General features: G+C 41.8%; 1 protein-coding gene across 3 annotated transcripts in view; it reads right to left on the bottom strand.

The window, feature by feature from the left end:
- wdfy4 (WDFY family member 4) overlaps positions 1-17,608 on the bottom strand; it is a 318,819-nt gene that overhangs the window by 19,446 nt on the left and 281,765 nt on the right. For all 3 annotated transcript variants that reach the window (XM_043678828.1, XM_043678827.1, XM_043678830.1), the window contains exons 54-58: positions 15,526-15,738; positions 11,507-11,639; positions 9,687-9,844; positions 7,629-7,787; positions 3,594-3,773 (exon numbers count right to left, since the gene is read on the bottom strand). In XM_043678828.1, coding sequence (XP_043534763.1) covers positions 3,594-3,773; positions 7,629-7,787; positions 9,687-9,844; positions 11,507-11,639; positions 15,526-15,738 — 843 coding nt within the window. The remainder of the gene's footprint in view (positions 1-3,593; positions 3,774-7,628; positions 7,788-9,686; positions 9,845-11,506; positions 11,640-15,525; positions 15,739-17,608) is intronic.

Raw genomic sequence — 17,608 nt, 5'->3', positions numbered from 1 at the left:
AGTAAGGAAGGCAAATGGTACACTGGCCTTCACTGCAAGGGAATGGAAGTACAAGAATAGGGATAAAAATAATTCAAGATTTCCACTATCCATTGTATTCCTGTGTTACAGGTGCGGAGATATCTTGCTTTAACTGCATAAAGCCTTGGTGTGGTTATGCACAGTTTAGGTCTCCTTTTTCCAAAGAAGAATGTACTTGCTATAAAAAGGAATGCAATAGACATTCACCTTGGGATGGTGGGATTGTCTTATGAGGAGAGATTGAGGAAATTGAGCCTGTGTTCTCTCGAATTTTGCAGAATGAGTTGATCTAATTGAAACTTAAAATCTTCTTACAGGGTGTGGGGACAGGTTGAGCGTAGATAAGATAATGCAAGGCAATGACAGTCATCAATAAGGGACAATCTAACCAGTGCCTCTATCACATTCAATGGTGTTATCATCACTGAATCCAGCAGATAATGTCAATGCTGCCACATTATGTAAAACAGCCAGTTGGAAGTAAACCCATATCAGCTAATAGCTACTTCCTGTGCTGTAAATTTGTCAGATTTCAAAGTACAGATAGACAACCCTTTATCCGAAATCCCATATTCCGAATAGCTCAGAAATCTGAAGGGTTTATCGTGAAGGTTTTTTCTCATTAACAAGGTTGTTTGGCGTGCAAACAGTTAACCCAACTCCACACCCACTTAATGCGTGTCACTCAGATGTGATGCGTGGGGGCATGGCTCAGCATTGGCAAACCTCAGTTCTGTTTCAGGGCCCGTTTCACTCACGGTGTGTCTGTTATTTGGTAAGAATTTTTTAAATGTCATCCATCAAACTGTCACTTATTCTGAAATTCAAAAAATTCTGAATTCCGAAAATCAGCTGGTCCTGAGCATTTTGGATAAAGGATTGTGCACCTGCAATACTCCCTTGTGGCAGTGCAAGTTAGAGCAATGATAGTGATCCTACTATTTTTCTGGCACATGCGCTCGAGGGAGGAAAAGTCCATCAGAGAGAAATGGAATTTGCTTTCAGGATAAGGAACAGTCACAATGATAGATTGTGAAGTTTATTCCTTTTTCCCATTGGTTATTGTAGACTGCAATTTAGATGGATACAATAAAGTGTTTATCCACAATTTTCTGCCCTTTTTTATTTCTCTTATTGTATTTGAATTCTCCCCTTTTCTCCATTGTTCCCCTGTTTCTTCCTCAATTATTAAATCTAACTGGTTAAAGAAATAGATTGTCGGTCACTTATAAACATGTCAATCCTGGGTGAGTTTCAAATGAAGCAAGATCATCCCGATAATTCTTTAAAAAAAACAAAAGACACAGCCAGACCATTTCTATCTCTGAAACTACAAACACAGTAATAAACCTGAGCCAGCTCCAAACATTTTTAAATTGCAAAAGATTATACTCACTGCAATATCATACATTTTTATTACAGTATAATTTGGAGTGGAGGAAATTACCCAGCTCTACAAATGGCACCCGTGGCAATAAAACAATATACGAACTAGACAACCACACTCCTCTCACATCGGAAGAGGGCAAAATAGTTTTATGTTATCAAAAATAGTACTTCCAGCAATATTATACCATGCAATTAGATATATCATGCAAACAGCAAGATCTGCTACTTCTTTGGCTTCAGCTCATTGGATGTTCATATAGTGTGGATCCAGCCCCAAGGGTGCTGCACCTCAATGTCTTCCTCACTGTATTCCCAATCAGCCTCTTCTCGATACCGGTTGAAACTTTATTGCTGGAACAGCACAGCAGGTCAGGCAGCATCCAGGGAACAGGAGATTCGACGTTTCGGGCACAGGCCCTTCTTCAGGAATCTCTTCTCGATACCACCCATTGGAGCTCTTATCCTCAGTCTTCTTAAAGAGTTATTCCACTTTTGTTCCAACAAAGTTGATCCTGGCAGTTTCAGGGCAAACAGTAAATTCACTGATTGCAACTCCTCCGGTCGGAAAACCATTTACAAAGGGCCGTACATGGGAGATAGAATCAGGAGAGGCAATCCTGAAAATGAGCTGGATTTGTTGACAGAAAAAGCAGAAATTGTTGCTTCATGACCCAGAAGCTAGCTGCCGTAAGTCAGTGTATTAAATTTGGAGATGATGCATTTCCTTTTATGCAATAGACTCACAATGACACTGAATGTGATTTTAGTGCTCCTCAGATGCTGCCTGAACTGCTGTGCTGTTCCAGCACCACTAATCCAGAATCTGGTTTCCAGCATCTGCAGTCATTGTTTTTACCTAGTTGATTTCAACCACCATGTGCATATTCACGACCCACAAACAATGAGTATATTGAAACAGGAGAAATACCAACATTAGAAAGAGCACAGAGTCCACTTTGCGAGACTGGAGGAGAATATTTCTTCTTACTCTTCCAGGAGAATAGAGTTGCGAAGTAGCAGGCCACTTACAAAGTTGAACTCGGCAAATTTATCCAATTCTTTCCAAGTTACAAGAGATTAAAGCAGTCATCAAGCAGACACCAAGATGGAAGCTAGGATCTCCAGAAATCCCAGGCACTGAAATTTAGTTCCAGATTCTCATACCAATCCATTGCTATTTTCAATTGAGGACTGGACAAAAACTTGTTTCTTGTTTCATTTAGTGAAAAAGGTGCTTTGATTGTTTGCAAATTAATATTTAAGGCTTAAAATATTACATCCTTACACAAACATTGCTCACACTAATTTAGTTGATAACGAAGCATCAGATTCTCCCTCATTCGGTGTACTCTCACCTTGTGACCTCTGCTGAGAACTACTTCTAGCAAATTCATCCTTTAAGCAAACAAGTAAAATGGATATCTGAAAGTTCACCTTTACATTGGCGAGACAGGACACAAACTGGGTGACTGCTTTGCGGAACACTTCCCCTCGCATCTTCTAGTTGTTTGCCATTTCAATAAACCATCCTGCTCCCATGCTAACCTTTTCATCCGGCACCTCCTACAGTATTCCAATGATGCACAATGCAAGCTGAAGGAACAACACCTCATTTTTCACATAGTAACTTTATTGCCTTTAGACTCAGTATTGAATTCCACAACTTCAGAGCATTTTTCTCACCTCTCTCAGCCATATCTTGTTGGCTTTGTTCTCTGCAGAGTGTCTGTGGCTCATTTCCTCTTTTTCACACCTTCATGTGCACTCATTTCAAATCTCCTGCTCTCCTTCACCACCATTACCAATTCCTTGTCTTTTACTCTGTGCATCCTGTTCCACTCAATCCTCCAACTCCTCTGTCAGCAACATGACTTTCCAAGCCACTGTCAGGTCTGAACAAAACTCACAACAGAGTCAAAATGCTAACTCTGTGTCTCTCCAAAACTCTTGCCAGACTCGCTGAGTTTCTCCAGCACATTCTGTTAATAGAACATAGAACAGTACAGCACGGAACAGGCCCTTTGGCCCACAATATTGTGCTAAGGTTTAATCCTAATGTAAAATATAATAACTTAACCTTCGTAACCCTCAGCTCAGTGCTATCCATGTGCATGTCCAGCAGTCGCTTAAATGTTCTTACATATTTTGAGCAAACAGACAAGAGATGGAAAGATGGAACTTACAGTTAAGTCGTTAATGGAGACAGCAGAAACTGTTGCTTCATGTTGCTGAAGCTGATTGATATACGTCAGTGTGTTAAAGTCCCAGATGATGCATGTCCTATCACGAGATCCACTCACAATCACATTGTAAGTTAAAGACACCGCAAGACAAGTGACTGCTTCTATATGTCCGCGAAGTACCTGGGGCAAAAAATAAATAACTATTGAGTGATTTCAATCTTTGATACTTTCCAACAGGGCAGGAAATGAATGCAAGAGTAGGAAACCACACCATGCTGGTGTCAGAAAAGAGAGTATTAGAGAGAGAGGGCATACCAAATTTATAAATATGTTGTGTACAAAAAAAATCATTTTTAGAAACGTTGAAAAGGAATTTTGAGAGTTGCTATCACTTGTAAAGGATCAGTTATAATCATTGGACAATAAATGCAACTCCACTGTGTCCTGGCTACCCTTGATCTGGAAGCAGTACCGACTGGAAGGAAGTTCCTATTCAAAAAGAAGGCACGCAAAGAGGAAAGTGAATAGTTGGAAAGATGAAAGGAAAAAAATTGAAATAATTAACAGTTGGGCAGGTGGGTCAGAGAGCTAGACTCGCAATTGGTCAGGAACCATGCATTGAATTTCTATCACACTTTCTTTCTCTTCCGAAGTGATAGGATGCCCAGGATTGTTATAATCATGCAAAGCCAGGGCATTTCTGCTGGATACATGCTCCCATAAGTGGTAAAAGCTGGAAATCACATGACACCAGGTTATAGTTCAACAGCTTTATTTGGAATCACAAACTTTCAGAGGGCTGCTCCTTCAGCAGGTTCACCTGACGAAGGAGCAGCGCTCTGAAAAAAAGTCTCATTTCAAATTAAACCTATTGGATGATAACCTGGTATCATGTGACTTCGAACTTAATCAAGTCCAGACTAACATCAGTGTCTCTACATCAATATAAAAGCTGGGAACTCCATTGTGTTCAAAATTGGATGGACATAAAACTGTTTATGCAGACACTGCTGCAGTGAGAAATAGGCTCAGTCTTTAAAGATAAGATACTAGAGCTCTGCCCAAGGTCAGTCTGAGCATGGAAAAACTCTCTCTCAAATTGATGCCATACAGAATACTGCCGCAATAATCAGTGAGGTCTACCTTTGTTGTAGCTACTACTCCAATTAAAATGTACACGTATTGACTGAAATTTACCTTTAATTCATGCTTACGTTGGCTCTGATTTGCATGAAAGCAAAAGTTACAAGAAGTGAAATCTTTTTTTAGTGATTCCTTCATTGGGAGCGGGACCAGTCTTTTGGCGTACAGAACATACTACACTAAGCTAAGCTGACACTTACAGTATTCCAATGTCCTAATTACACTAGTCAACCACATTGCAAACATGTCCATTGTCACCAAAACACATCACTCTTACTAAATGATTTGTTTTGCATTTACTTGTTGCTAAACTAAGTCTAGCTGCATCAAAGAACGTTTCTAAATTCAAGCAAATGTTAAACTGGGATTCTGTTGTTTATGCCATTAATACTTAATACACTTCAAGAAGATCTTCTCTTATTCACAATGAAGATTAATACAAATATAAATCTACTTAATCCTTCTGTTGCAAATCAATTAAGAACATATCAGAGATTACACAGCTAAACTATACCTACCAAATGAAAGCGACACAGCAATGTTGAACATATGTTTGATTTCAAAAAGAACTGAACTACAACAATTAGTTTTATTAAAAAGTTAATTTCCCGATGTTAGTTTTTTTTTCACTTTTCCACTCATTACTGAATTCCTGAAAAAGCCCTACATTTTTCTAATAGGATTATAATTACATTGGCATCAGAGAAAGTGTAAGAGACCCAGGCTTGTGGCTTCCAGACCTTTATTTGTTAATTAAGGATAACTGGGGCTATTTGTGTGGAAAGTAATACAGGAAACCATGGTGGTATATGGGTTACAGACAGGAATTACAACTGGACTCAAGGAATACTAGTTGTTGTTGTCTTCATTGATCACAAACCATAAAGCTGAATGAGTTTTGTGAGATTGCCTCACTGATCGTTTAATTTTCAGTAACAGGTTGAGTACACTTGGTTTATATCACCTATATTATGGGATAGTAAAGCCTACTCAAGTTTGATGTGTGTGGTATGAGCTAGAGAGAGAGAGAGAGAGAAATGGAGGGAGCAGGATAGGAAAAAAGACGTAGAGAGAGAAGTGATTAAAACGTAAATTAAAGATAAATTTCAGTCAGTATTTTATTTGGAGTAGTAGACCTCACAGCTCTTTCAGACAGTATTCTGCATGGCATCAATTTCAGAGGCACAGTTCTCCCAGGCTCAGACTGACCTTGGGCAGAATTCAAGGCCTGTATTTGTTGCCCAGCCCTAATTACACTGGAGGGGGTGTTAGTGACCTGTCTTAAAACTGCTGCAGTCCTTGGGGTTCAGGGACATCCACAATCCTGGTTGGAGCAAATTACTGCAGATGCTGGAAGGAATCTGTATTGAAAACAAATAATGCTGGTAATCACAACGGGTCGGGTAGCATCCATGGAGAGAGAGCAAGCTAATATTACGAGTCTGGATGACTCAGCTCCAATGTAGCATTATCTATACTCGAAATGTTATCTTGGTCTCTCTCTCTCTCTCTCTCTCCATGGTTGCTGCCTGATCCGCTTTTTTGTTTTCAGACATCAACAATCCTGTCAGGAAGGGAATTGCAGGGTCTTGATCTATTAACAGTGAAGGAACAGCTTGTGACTTAGAGGGGAATGTGTAAGGGTGGTGATATACCCATGTATCTGCTGCCCATGTCCTTTTAGTTTGGAAGTTGCTATTTAAGCAGGCTTGTTGAATCACCGCAGTGTGCTGTGTAAATGGTACACATTGCTCCCACTGTGTGTCAGCAAAGGAATTAGATGTTGAAGGTGGTGGACAGTGTCAACCTTTTCAATGTTGTCAGGCTGCACCATCTAGACAAGGCCACTGTCTCTTGGAGGTGGCGGACAAAGCTTTGACAGGGACAGCAGCTGAGTTCTTCACTGCAGGATTCCGAGCCTCTAACTGCTGATGTGGCTCGAGTATTTATAATGGTGCAGCACAGTTTCTGCTCGTTGGTATGTCACAGCATGGCCAAGCAGGAAACAAAGGTCAACCAATAAGGCAGCAGGGAGAAATGTGGCCTGACTGTCTGATTTGTATAACGGAACAAAAAGGCAGATTACGTAAAGGGCGGTGAAAGACAGGCGGGGTTGACAACCAGTTCCTGGTTCTGCTTCAATTAGTCGAAAAGTGTGGTGCTGGAAAAGCACAGCGGGTCAGGCAGCATCCAAGGAACAGGAGAGATGACGTTTCGAGCATAAGCTGTTCATCAGGAACAAAGGGATGCCACCCCCTCATTTCTGATGAAGAGCTTTTGCCTGAAACTTTGATTCTCCTGCTCCTCGGATGCTGCCTGACCTGCTGTGCTTTTCCAGCACCACACTCTTCAACCCTGATCTCCAGCATCTGTCGTCCTCACTTTCTCCGAGTTGATTGTAACCCTATGAAAGCAAAAATTGAAATCAAGACGACTCAAAGACTAAGTATAAGCTGGGGTTTTGGGTAAAAATACCTCTGAAGGGGTATTGCGAGGGTGGTTCCTGCGTTTGCTGATAGTCACTGCTTTTGCAGTGTTCAGACAGTGGTTAATTTATTCAAATTACCATTTTTACCAACTAGCTGCTCTTTATTCAGAGACCACATCCTCCAGAGCTTATGACACAGAAAGCATTGGTGCATTGTAAGGCAGTTCTAGCCAGTCTGCAATCAGTAGCTGGCCTGGAACCTACACTGGCCTAGGCTGCAAATGACTGTTCTGTGTGAACCACTAAATCCTAAATAATAGCCAACACATACCAGTGATACTTCAGTCAGTAAACTGCATCCAAACAAGGAAGCAAGTTGGTCTCAGGTGACACCAAAGCACTGGGAGGATGCAGCCTAAAAAAAGACAACAGATGCAGACTGATAGAAAACAACAGCCACGTACCTCCTTAAACGTCATGCTTTTGGCTTTGTCTTTGTTGGCTGAGATTTCCCACACACAGACAACACTGCTTGTCCCTCCAGTGACAACAGTTGTTGCGTTTGGAGACACAGCACACAGGCATTGCCCCCAGTCCGACAGGCATTCAAATACAGTTAGACTCTGCAGCGGAAATAAGGTAGCCATTTTTATTAACATGTAACACAATTCAGTTGCTCCTCAATGACATTGTATCACTTTGTGTTGGACAAATGACTGAAGCGGTGCCATTAACCGGATGCAGTTTCCTCCCGACACGGAATGCAATCCCCTTTCTCGCTCAGTTTCACAATTCAGTGAATCCTCCTGCCAATCACACTGTGCCACCCTGTAGGGGAAATGCAGACTCTGCAATGCCATCCTCTGGCTGACACCGTAAACCAAGGTCATCTACTCAAATTAATGAAATTCGGCCCATAAAACTATTTAAAGGAGAGCAAGGGGACCTCTCCCTGGTGTTAAGGCCAATGCTTATAGATAGTCACAGAGATGTCCAGCATAGAAACAGACCCTTCATCGATGCCGACCAGATATCCTAAATTAATCTAGCCCCATTTGCCAGCACTTGGCCCATATCCCTCCAAACCCTTCCTGTTCATATACCCATCCAGATGCCTTTTAAATGTTGTAATTGTACCAGCCTCCCACCACGTCCTCTCGCAGCTCATTCCACACACGCACCACCCTCTGCGTGAAAAGGTTGCTCCTTAATTTTTTTTTAAAAGCTGCCATCCTTACCTGGTCGAGCCTATGTGTGACCCCCAGACCCACAGCAACGTGGTTGATTCATAACTACCCTCTGGACGAATAGGGATGAGCAACAAACACCCACATCCCACAAAGTAATAAGGAAAATCTTCCCCCTCTCACCTTAAAACTATGCTCTCTAGTTTTGGACTCCCTTATGCTGGGGAAAAGACCTTGGCTATTCATCCTATCCACATGCCTCATAATATTATAAACCTCTCTAAGGTCACCTTTCAGCCTCCAATATCCCCATCCTATTCAACCTCCCTCATCGCTCAAACCCTCCAAACCTGGCAACATACATGTAAATCTTTTATATCTTTGTTATCTTAACTAACACTGCCAAACGTGATGTTCTGGCTGTTATTTGTGGGACATTGTTGGCATTAATTGGCTGTTGCATTTGGTAATGAAGGTGATTCAGGTTTGTTCTTTATGCATGATTTACAGTACATTACTGAAAGCCCATGCAGCAAAACCATTCCAACATTACTAGGCATCAATCTGCACTTTTATCTTGAGAAAAGACACTATAGTGTTAATTTATATCTACTGAACGTTTGCATAAACGCTAGTTAACTATCTGCAATTAACCTGCAAATCTGATTCAGTATTCCTTGAATAAACGCTTACGTTTATACATGGTTGTTCATAATCTTAGGATTTCTAAGGGGCTTGACAGGAGAAATGCTGAGAGGATGTTTCACCTGGGAGAGTCTAGGACCAGAGGGCACTGTCTGAAAAAAGGGACACCAATTTAAGACTGAGATGAGGAGGAATTTCTTCTCTCAGAGGGTTGAGAGTCTTTGGAACTCTTGTCACAGAGAGCTGTGGGGGCAGTATTCTTGTGTGGATTTTATGCTGAGATAGAAGGATTCCTGACCAGTCAGGGAATCAATGGTTACCGGGAAAGGGCAGGAAAGTGGACGGGAGGAATGTCAGGTCAGCCTTTATCTTAGTGACAGGCTGAGCAGGCTTGAGGGGATGAACAGCCTACTCCTGTTTCCATTTCTTATGGTCTTATGCATCTTGGGACATCCAAAAGCATTTAATAGTCATTAAAGCACTGTTTGAAGAATAGTTGTTGGTCTAATATAAGAAATATGGCAGCAAATTTGCACACAACAAAATCTGAAAACTAGCAATGAGATAAAATCTGAATAATCGGTTTTAGTAGTTGATTCTTAATTTTCTTAATGAGTAATATAACCGCTTGAGAGATAGAGAAGAACAGTTGAACAATCCTGACTTTGAGCTAGTTACAATATCACATACCTTCTCAGTACCATAGTTCCCCAGAGAACAGCTGAAGTCATCATATCCCCAGCAAAACATTCTGATCCAATCTGGTGGAATCAGTAATTTATTCCTCTCCACAGCAAGAACACCCTTCTCAGTGTGTACAATGTGTCCAACAGCTCCTTTCAGTAGCTCTGTGTGAAATGGGTTGAGAAAACATTTATGGGAGATGAACAAGGTGTTGTATTCCACATGGTGAAGGATGGAAGTGGATTGAACCGTACATACATTAATTCACAATGATGCATATTACAATCCTGCGTCTCCTAACCAATTCTATTCAGTTTCTTCTCTATAGTGAATCCTCAGTTAACATCCATTACTCAGTTCATAGAATCCCTACAGTATGGAAACAGGCCATTTGGCCCATCAACTCCAAACCAATGCTCCGAAGAGTAACCCACCCAGACCCATTCCCCTACCCTATTACTCTACATTTCCCCTGACTAATGCACCGAACCTAAACATCCCTAAACACTCTGGGCAATTTTCCCATGGCTAATTCACCTGACTTGCATATGTTTGGACTGTGGGAGGAAACCTGGAGGATTCCCGTGCAGACACTGGGAGAATTTGCTAGACTCCACACAGACAGTTGCCCAAGGCTGGAATCGAACCAGAGTCCCTGGCGCTGTAAGGCAATAATGCTAACCACTGGGCTACTGTGCAATTGAATTAGCTTTAATTGAATTGAATTAGGTTTATTGTCATCTGTACTCAAACGAGTACTGTGAAAAGTTTACAGTTGCCACATTACAGTGCCATACTCAAATGCAATTTGATAAAATAAATATATAATCCTACAATACAACAGCTAATGCACTTCTCTGACTGTAAAGTACTTTGAAACATCTAGTGGTCATGAAAAAATGCTACATAAATGCAAGTTTTTCTGTTTTACAGTGATCACAGCAGATTATTGAGGAGAGCCAGAACACTGTGCCCAGTGTGTTTTGGTACTGGGGAAACATGCACTAGATTCCCCCCCAATCCGAACTGGGAGGACGGCAGCTGGGAACAGATATCAAGGGAACAACTTTCTCCCTCACACTTGGCTCAAATCACTGTGCCCATTGGTCAGATTCTCACCTGCCTTCTTGGCAATCATTGGGTCCTTCTTGAGGGGACCAGACCACAAGAAAGGTAATGACATCATTGAAGTAGAATAAAGATAGAAATCCTCTCTTTTACATCTAATAACGATTCCATGTTTTCCTTGTCTCTAAACAACCCTCTCTTGCTCGATGGGTGACATACTCCCCACACTCTTCGGTTTTCCCCTTTCCCTACCATAAGTTCCTGACAGCACTGATCCAGGTTGGGTGTGCTTTAATGTGATAGTACTCCAGGTGGTCATTCTGCATTCAGTAGCCTGGACAATGAGTGCAACATGTCTGGTGGTAAGGCATCGCAGCATAAACCAATAGAGCTCCTGATCCATTTCTTCCTTCCCAACTAGCAGCCAACACAAGGACATATTGAAGACCCCCATTACCCTTGGTCTGAATGGGCAAGTAAAGGTCTTCCCAATTAGAGACACAGAGCAAGATAATATCACTCAAGCAATCTATGAAGGGTGGCCTACCAATTCACTATGTGTGGGAAATACTTATTGAATCAGGTTTATTTGTCTAAAAGTTAACATGAAATCAGTTAAAATCACTCCTTTGAGGGGTTGAGGTTGAATGGAGCCATTATTTGCAATCAACTGTGCCCTGATTGATTTTTGCTTCTGACAATGTCCAACATTGGCAAAGACAGACATAACAGGACTCACAGGTCTGTATTTTAAATACCTTTTACACTAGAGGGTTTGAGATTCTGCGAGTGGTAGAAGAAGGGCAGGGCAGCAGGAGAAGAGGCAGCAGACTCCTTTCCCGAAGAGTGCTTTCCTTGGGCATTCCGCGCAGGATGGGCTTTAGTGAACAGCTGGAAAAGAAAACCGCCATGAATCTCCTTATCTTACAAAGCATGAGCTACATTCACACTGCTGGCCTTTCTACTTAACTGATGCCATGTGGAATGGAGATTAAGTCTCAGAAATAACTCCCTGTCACTCCCACTGACTACTTTGACAGTGTTAAAAATCCCACAACACCAGGCTATAGTCCAACAGGTATATTTGGAAGTACAAGCTTTTGGAGTGCTGCTCCTTCATCAGATATCTACCCAATGAAGGAGCAGCGCTCCGAAAGCTAGTACATCCAAATAAACCCGTTGGACTATAACCTGGTGTTGTGTGATTTTTAATGTTGTACACCCTAGTCCAATCTCGGCATCTCCACATCATACTCTGGCAATGACTTATAAGCAATTAGCCAAAACCTCCACTGTACATTGAAGGGCTTATGCCCAAAATGTCGATTCTCCTGCTCCTCGGATGCTGCCTGACCTGCTGTGCTTTCCCAGCACCACACTCTCGACTCTTATCTCCAGCATCTACAGTCCTCACTTTCTCCTCGAATATACATGTCCAAATCTCTGGATGGACACAATCTGGTTAAATGCTCCCGTTACTCTTGTCCTAAATAGAGGCCCTTAGCTCCTCTGGATTATGAAACTCCTCCACTGTACTTCCTGTCCTGGTACGGCATTGGCTTCTCATTGCAATAACCCAAGAGCTGTGATGTAAATGACATCATCTGAATGAGGAACAGGAGTATGCCATTTGGCCCCTCAAGCCTGTCCCACCATTTGATAAGATCATTCCTGACATAATCATTGCCTCAACTCTTCCCTGCCTACCCATTTGCTATGTATTGGCCACCCCATATTGGATCGGGCAAGAGGGGAAGATGAGGTGGGTGTTGGGTTGTGGGGTGGTGTAGAAAACTGCAATTTTGGCTTTGCAGGATCTGCCACTGGATTCTGACCCAATAAGCAGCTAGGAGACAACTTTAAATCTTTTCAAGGGTTTGGGGGAGTGAGAGAGAGAGAAAAATAGATGACAGACAGAGAGAGACAAAGAGAGAGACAGGCAAAAGTGAGGACTGCAGATGTTGGAGATTAGAGTCAAGATTAGAGTGGTGCTGGAAAAGCACAGCAGTTCAGGCAGCATCTGAGGAGCAGAAAAATCGACGTTTTGGGCAAAAGCCCTTCGAGAAAGGGCGAGAAAGGGAGAGAGGGCGAGAGACAGAGAGAGAGAGACAGAGAGTGAGAGTTACAGCGAGAGTGAGCGAGAGAGAGAGAGAGAGAGACAGAGACCGAGACCGAGACAGAGACAGAACATATGGATATTCCTTCTGCAGACCAGACAGAATAACTTGATATAATGAAGGCTGTAGCTGTCATACAGTGGGTGTTGAAGGATACATACCCATTGTGAGAGATCCATTTATTGGCAGGAACATTCTAGTCAGCGTGGGTGAAAAGTCGTAATAAGCTCCTTAATTCCCTCAGCACCACAAGTGGTGGGTAGTTGTTTAACCTGGTCACCTCAAAAATAGCAATGGGCAGCACAGTGGTAATGGAAGCTCTGGGGTCTGCTCTCCTTCAGTGCATCACAACTCTCGCATCCCCAAAGCCCCAAACCTTAGTTGCAGCTTTTTTAAAACAAAAATCACTTGTTGCCCATCCCTATGTTCCCTTGAGAAGGTGGTGGGGAGTTCACAAGATCCATGGAAATGTGAGGCTCCAATTGAAAGATTATTGACAACCCACAGTGTTGATGATTAAGTCAGAGTTATCCACCTCCTGTCAAACCTCACCGTTTCAGTGTGGAATAGCTTTTTGATAGCCAGTTGGGAATTTTGGATACAATTTAAAATTTAGTATTGCTGAAAAAAAGGAAGACTCGCTGTCAAATCTTGGCCTCATCAGGACAGAATCACAAGAATACCAAATCTCCAAGGGAACAACAATTTATACTGAGTGAGAAGAGGGCGCGGATTTGGTTGGAAAGAGATAGCAAGCAGTGATATCAGATTGACCAGCTATGATACAATTCCCTCAATGTGTCATTCTATTGATTTTTGAAAATTCATTTTTGTTGGCTGGGCCAGCATTTTATTGCCCATCTCTAGTTTCCCTTGTGAAGGTGGTGGTGAGTTGCCTTCTTGCACTGCTGTAGCCCATCTGTTGTAGGTTGACCCACAATGCCTTTAGGGAGAGAATTCCAGGATTTTGACACAGCAACAGTGAAGAACAGTGGTATATTTCCAAGTCAGGCTGGTGAGTGGCTTGGAGGGGAACTTGTAGGTGAAGGTGTTCCCATATAACTACTGCTTTTCCTTCTCGATGGAAGTGGTCATGGATTTGGAAAGTGCTATCTGAGGATCTTTGGTGCGTGTCTGATGTGCATCTTGTATATAGTACACACTGCTGCTAATGAGTGTTGGTGGTGTAGGGAATGGAAACTTGCCGATGTGGTGCCAATCAAGAGGGCTGCTTCTTGAGTGTTGCTGGAGTTCCACCCATCCAGGCAAGGGGGGAGTATTCCATCACACTCCTGACTTGTGCCTTGTAGATGGTGGACAAGTTTTGGGGAGTCAGGAGGTGAATTACTCACCACAGTATTCTGGGCCTTTGACCTGCTTTCATAGCCACTGTATTTCTCTGGTGAATCTAGTTGAGACTCCAGTCAATGGTGATCCCCAGGATGTTGATATTGGAGGATTTGTGATAGTAACACTGTTGAATGTCAAGGGGCAGTTGTTGGATTGTCTCTTTCTGGTGATGGTCATAGACTGGCATTTGTGTGGCGTGAATATTACATGCTAATCATCAGCCCAAGCCTGGATATTGTCCAGATTTTGTTGTATTTGAACTTGGACTGCTTCAGTAACTGAGGAGTCACAAATGGTTCTGAATACTGTGCAATCTTCGGCGAACATCCCCACTTCTGACCTTATGATGGAGGGAAGGTCATTGATGAAGCAGCTGAAGATGGTTGGGCCTTGGACACTACCCTGAGGAACTCCTGCGGAGTTGTCCTGGAGCTGAGATGACTGACCTCCAACAACCACGACCATCTTCCTCTGTGCCAGGTATGACTCCATCAGCGGAGTGTTTGCCTCCGATTCCCATTCATTCCGGTTTTGCTAGGCTCCTTGATATTGGGTAGTCAACCCATTATTACACAATTTTACAGCCTTACTTCAAATTACATTTATTTCCTTCTATCCCACTCTATGGCTAACTGTGTTTAACGTCATTCTTGGACATTCTCCTGGATAAATCTCGATCCCATCAGAAAGAAGTTGTCTGACATAAAGGCTATAACAAAACAATTCCCAAGATGTTTGTGTCTTCCAGCACTTAACTAACACACTCCTGATTAGCAGAATGATTAAGAATTTCTTCAGAGCTGTTGCTGCTTCACCATTGTAACTTTGACAGAATTGTGGCAAAACACTCCCACCTGATATGCGAAAATAGGATTTCTGATACAATCCGATAACATCCCAGCAATGAAGCATGAGAAACCGCAAGATGATTCCTGGTCAACGTCTCTTTGTTTTCTGGCAAATTCTTTTTTTCCACATTTATGGGTGAGCTATGTCTCAAAATAAATCTCCCTCTATCAGAAATACTCAGGATATCAACACTATGTCATACCATGTGACCTGAGGGTACAAAGCTCTTATACTCCACCTCACCCTGGAATCACTTGAAGTATGACATGTTACTAAGAGCATGCTCCTCAGCTGTAATGTTTAATATTATCCCAGACAATGATGTGCCTGTGAATGCAATGTTTTTACATAATGGCCAGTTGGAATGAATATCTGTTGCATATCATTTAGTTTCTCTTTTTTTTTAAGTGAACAAAAGGTCAGTTAAAATTTAGAAATCAAAAGACTTTTTAAACCTGTACCTGTTTAGGGATCTGCCCAAAGTTACTGACAAAACCCATGACGGTAGTCTTTTTCAAAGGGTCTTTGATGCTACGGAGATCAATCTGGTCGTCATAGAAATAAGGATGGAAAACATTAATAGCTTCAACTGCTGCTGAACCTTGCTGCTTGTAACCAAATATCAAGTCTATCCAGTGATGGAGATGAGCAGAGACATAATCACTTTCCAGAGCCTACAAGGAGAAAAGAGACACAAAAGTATCTATTTAGTCTTTAATAGTCACTCTATTTTAATTGAGCCTTCATTTTCACTTTATTAATAACAGTGACGTAATTTCAAACTGCCTTCTGTTTGTTTGCTCATTTCTGAAAAGCTGTTCCTAAAGGTTCTGTTTTGTTATCCTTAGGGACTCATACATATTCCAAAATTAGGTGTTTGTAATATTACATAAGCAGTGCTTTATATGGTTTTGGGTGAAGTCGGCATTAATTCAGCTCTTTCCCAAGTACTTAGCTGGTTATTTGGTAGTTTGATTGATGGAGTGTTTCATTTGCAAATTAAAATAATAATGAGATTTTAGACTTATGCCCAGTCTGCCTATTCAGATGAAAGGAAAGTCATAGAGTCATACAGCATGGAAAGAGACCCTTCAGTCCATCTAGTCCATGTTAACCATAATCTCAAACTAAACTCTGCCTGCGCTTGGCCCATATCCTTACAAATATTTGTTGTTCATAGTTAAAATCACACAACATCAGGTTATAGTCCAACAGGTTTATTTGGAAGCACTAGCTTTCAGAAAGCTGCTCCTTATTCAGGTGGTTGTGGAGAATAAGATTGTAAGACACTGAATTTATAGCAAAACTTTACAGTGTGATGTAACTGAAATTATATGTTGAAAAAAGAGCTGGATTGATTGTTAAGTCTCTCATCTTTTAGAATGATCATGTTGGTTTCAGTTCTTTTATATTTAAGTCACAAAACTTTTTTAAAAGTTACACTCTCAAGTGAAAGTTACCAACGGACCAGTCGAAACGGGAACGTTCTTTGCTTTTCATGTACTTATTCAAATATCTTTCACATTCATCACTTCCTCTGGATATTCATTCCACAGACAAACCACTCTCCGTGTAAAATAACTGGCCCTCGTGTCTTTTTAAAATCTTTCTCCTCTCATTCTAAAAATATGCCCCTTAGTCTTGAAATTCCCCACCCTATGGAAAAGACACCTGCCGTTCACCTTAGCCATACCCCTCATGTTTTTGTAAACCTCTGCAAGATCACCCCTCAACCTCCTACGCTCCAGTGAAAAGAATCCCAGCCTACCCTGCCTCTCTTTGTAGCATGACATTCCTGGCAATATCCTGGTAATTCTCTTTTGAGCTTTCTCCAGTTTAATAATATTCTTTATGAGGAAAAGGACGATTGTTCTCCTGGTGTTCTAGCCAATGTTTATATCTCAACTGGCATCTTTGAAACAAATGACCTGTTAGTCAACCCAAATTGTCTGCCATGTTTCTTCATGACTTTGATTGTAATGTAATTTACCAGAAATGAAAGCTTCAAATAAGTGCATGTTCTTTTCTTCCTTTTTAAATATGATGTCCCAGGAACAGACCTTATAGGAGAATATTACTGAGCCTGAAGGTAAAGCTCATGTCTGATCAATAGTTTCATTACGGTTGTCCGAGGGCCAACAGCTGACCACTGCATTCAAGAAGGCAATGGGAAGGTGATGCCCTACTGGTATTGTCGCTGGACTATTAATCCAGAGACCCAGATAATGTTCTGGGACCCAGGTTCAAATCCCACCACAGTAGATGGTAGAATTTGAATCCAATAAAAATAAGAATGTACTGGTGACCATGAAATTATTGTGGATTTTCAGGCAAAATCCATTTCATTCAGGCAAGTCAATCTATCATCTTCACCTGGTCTGGCCTACATGTGACTCCAGATCCACAGTAACATGGTTGACTCTCAATTGCCTTCTGAGCCTCACATCGCCAGAGACCCGGGTTCAATTCCCACCTCGAGCAACTGTCTGTGTGGAGTTTGCACGTTCTCCCCGTGTCTACATGGGTTTCCTCCGGGTGCTCCGG

Source organism: Chiloscyllium plagiosum, chromosome 38, assembly GCF_004010195.1.
Source record: "Chiloscyllium plagiosum isolate BGI_BamShark_2017 chromosome 38, ASM401019v2, whole genome shotgun sequence".
Taxonomy (NCBI): domain Eukaryota; kingdom Metazoa; phylum Chordata; class Chondrichthyes; order Orectolobiformes; family Hemiscylliidae; genus Chiloscyllium; species Chiloscyllium plagiosum.
Note: the sequence above shows the minus strand (reverse complement) of the source record. Positions and strands in the feature narration are given on the sequence as shown.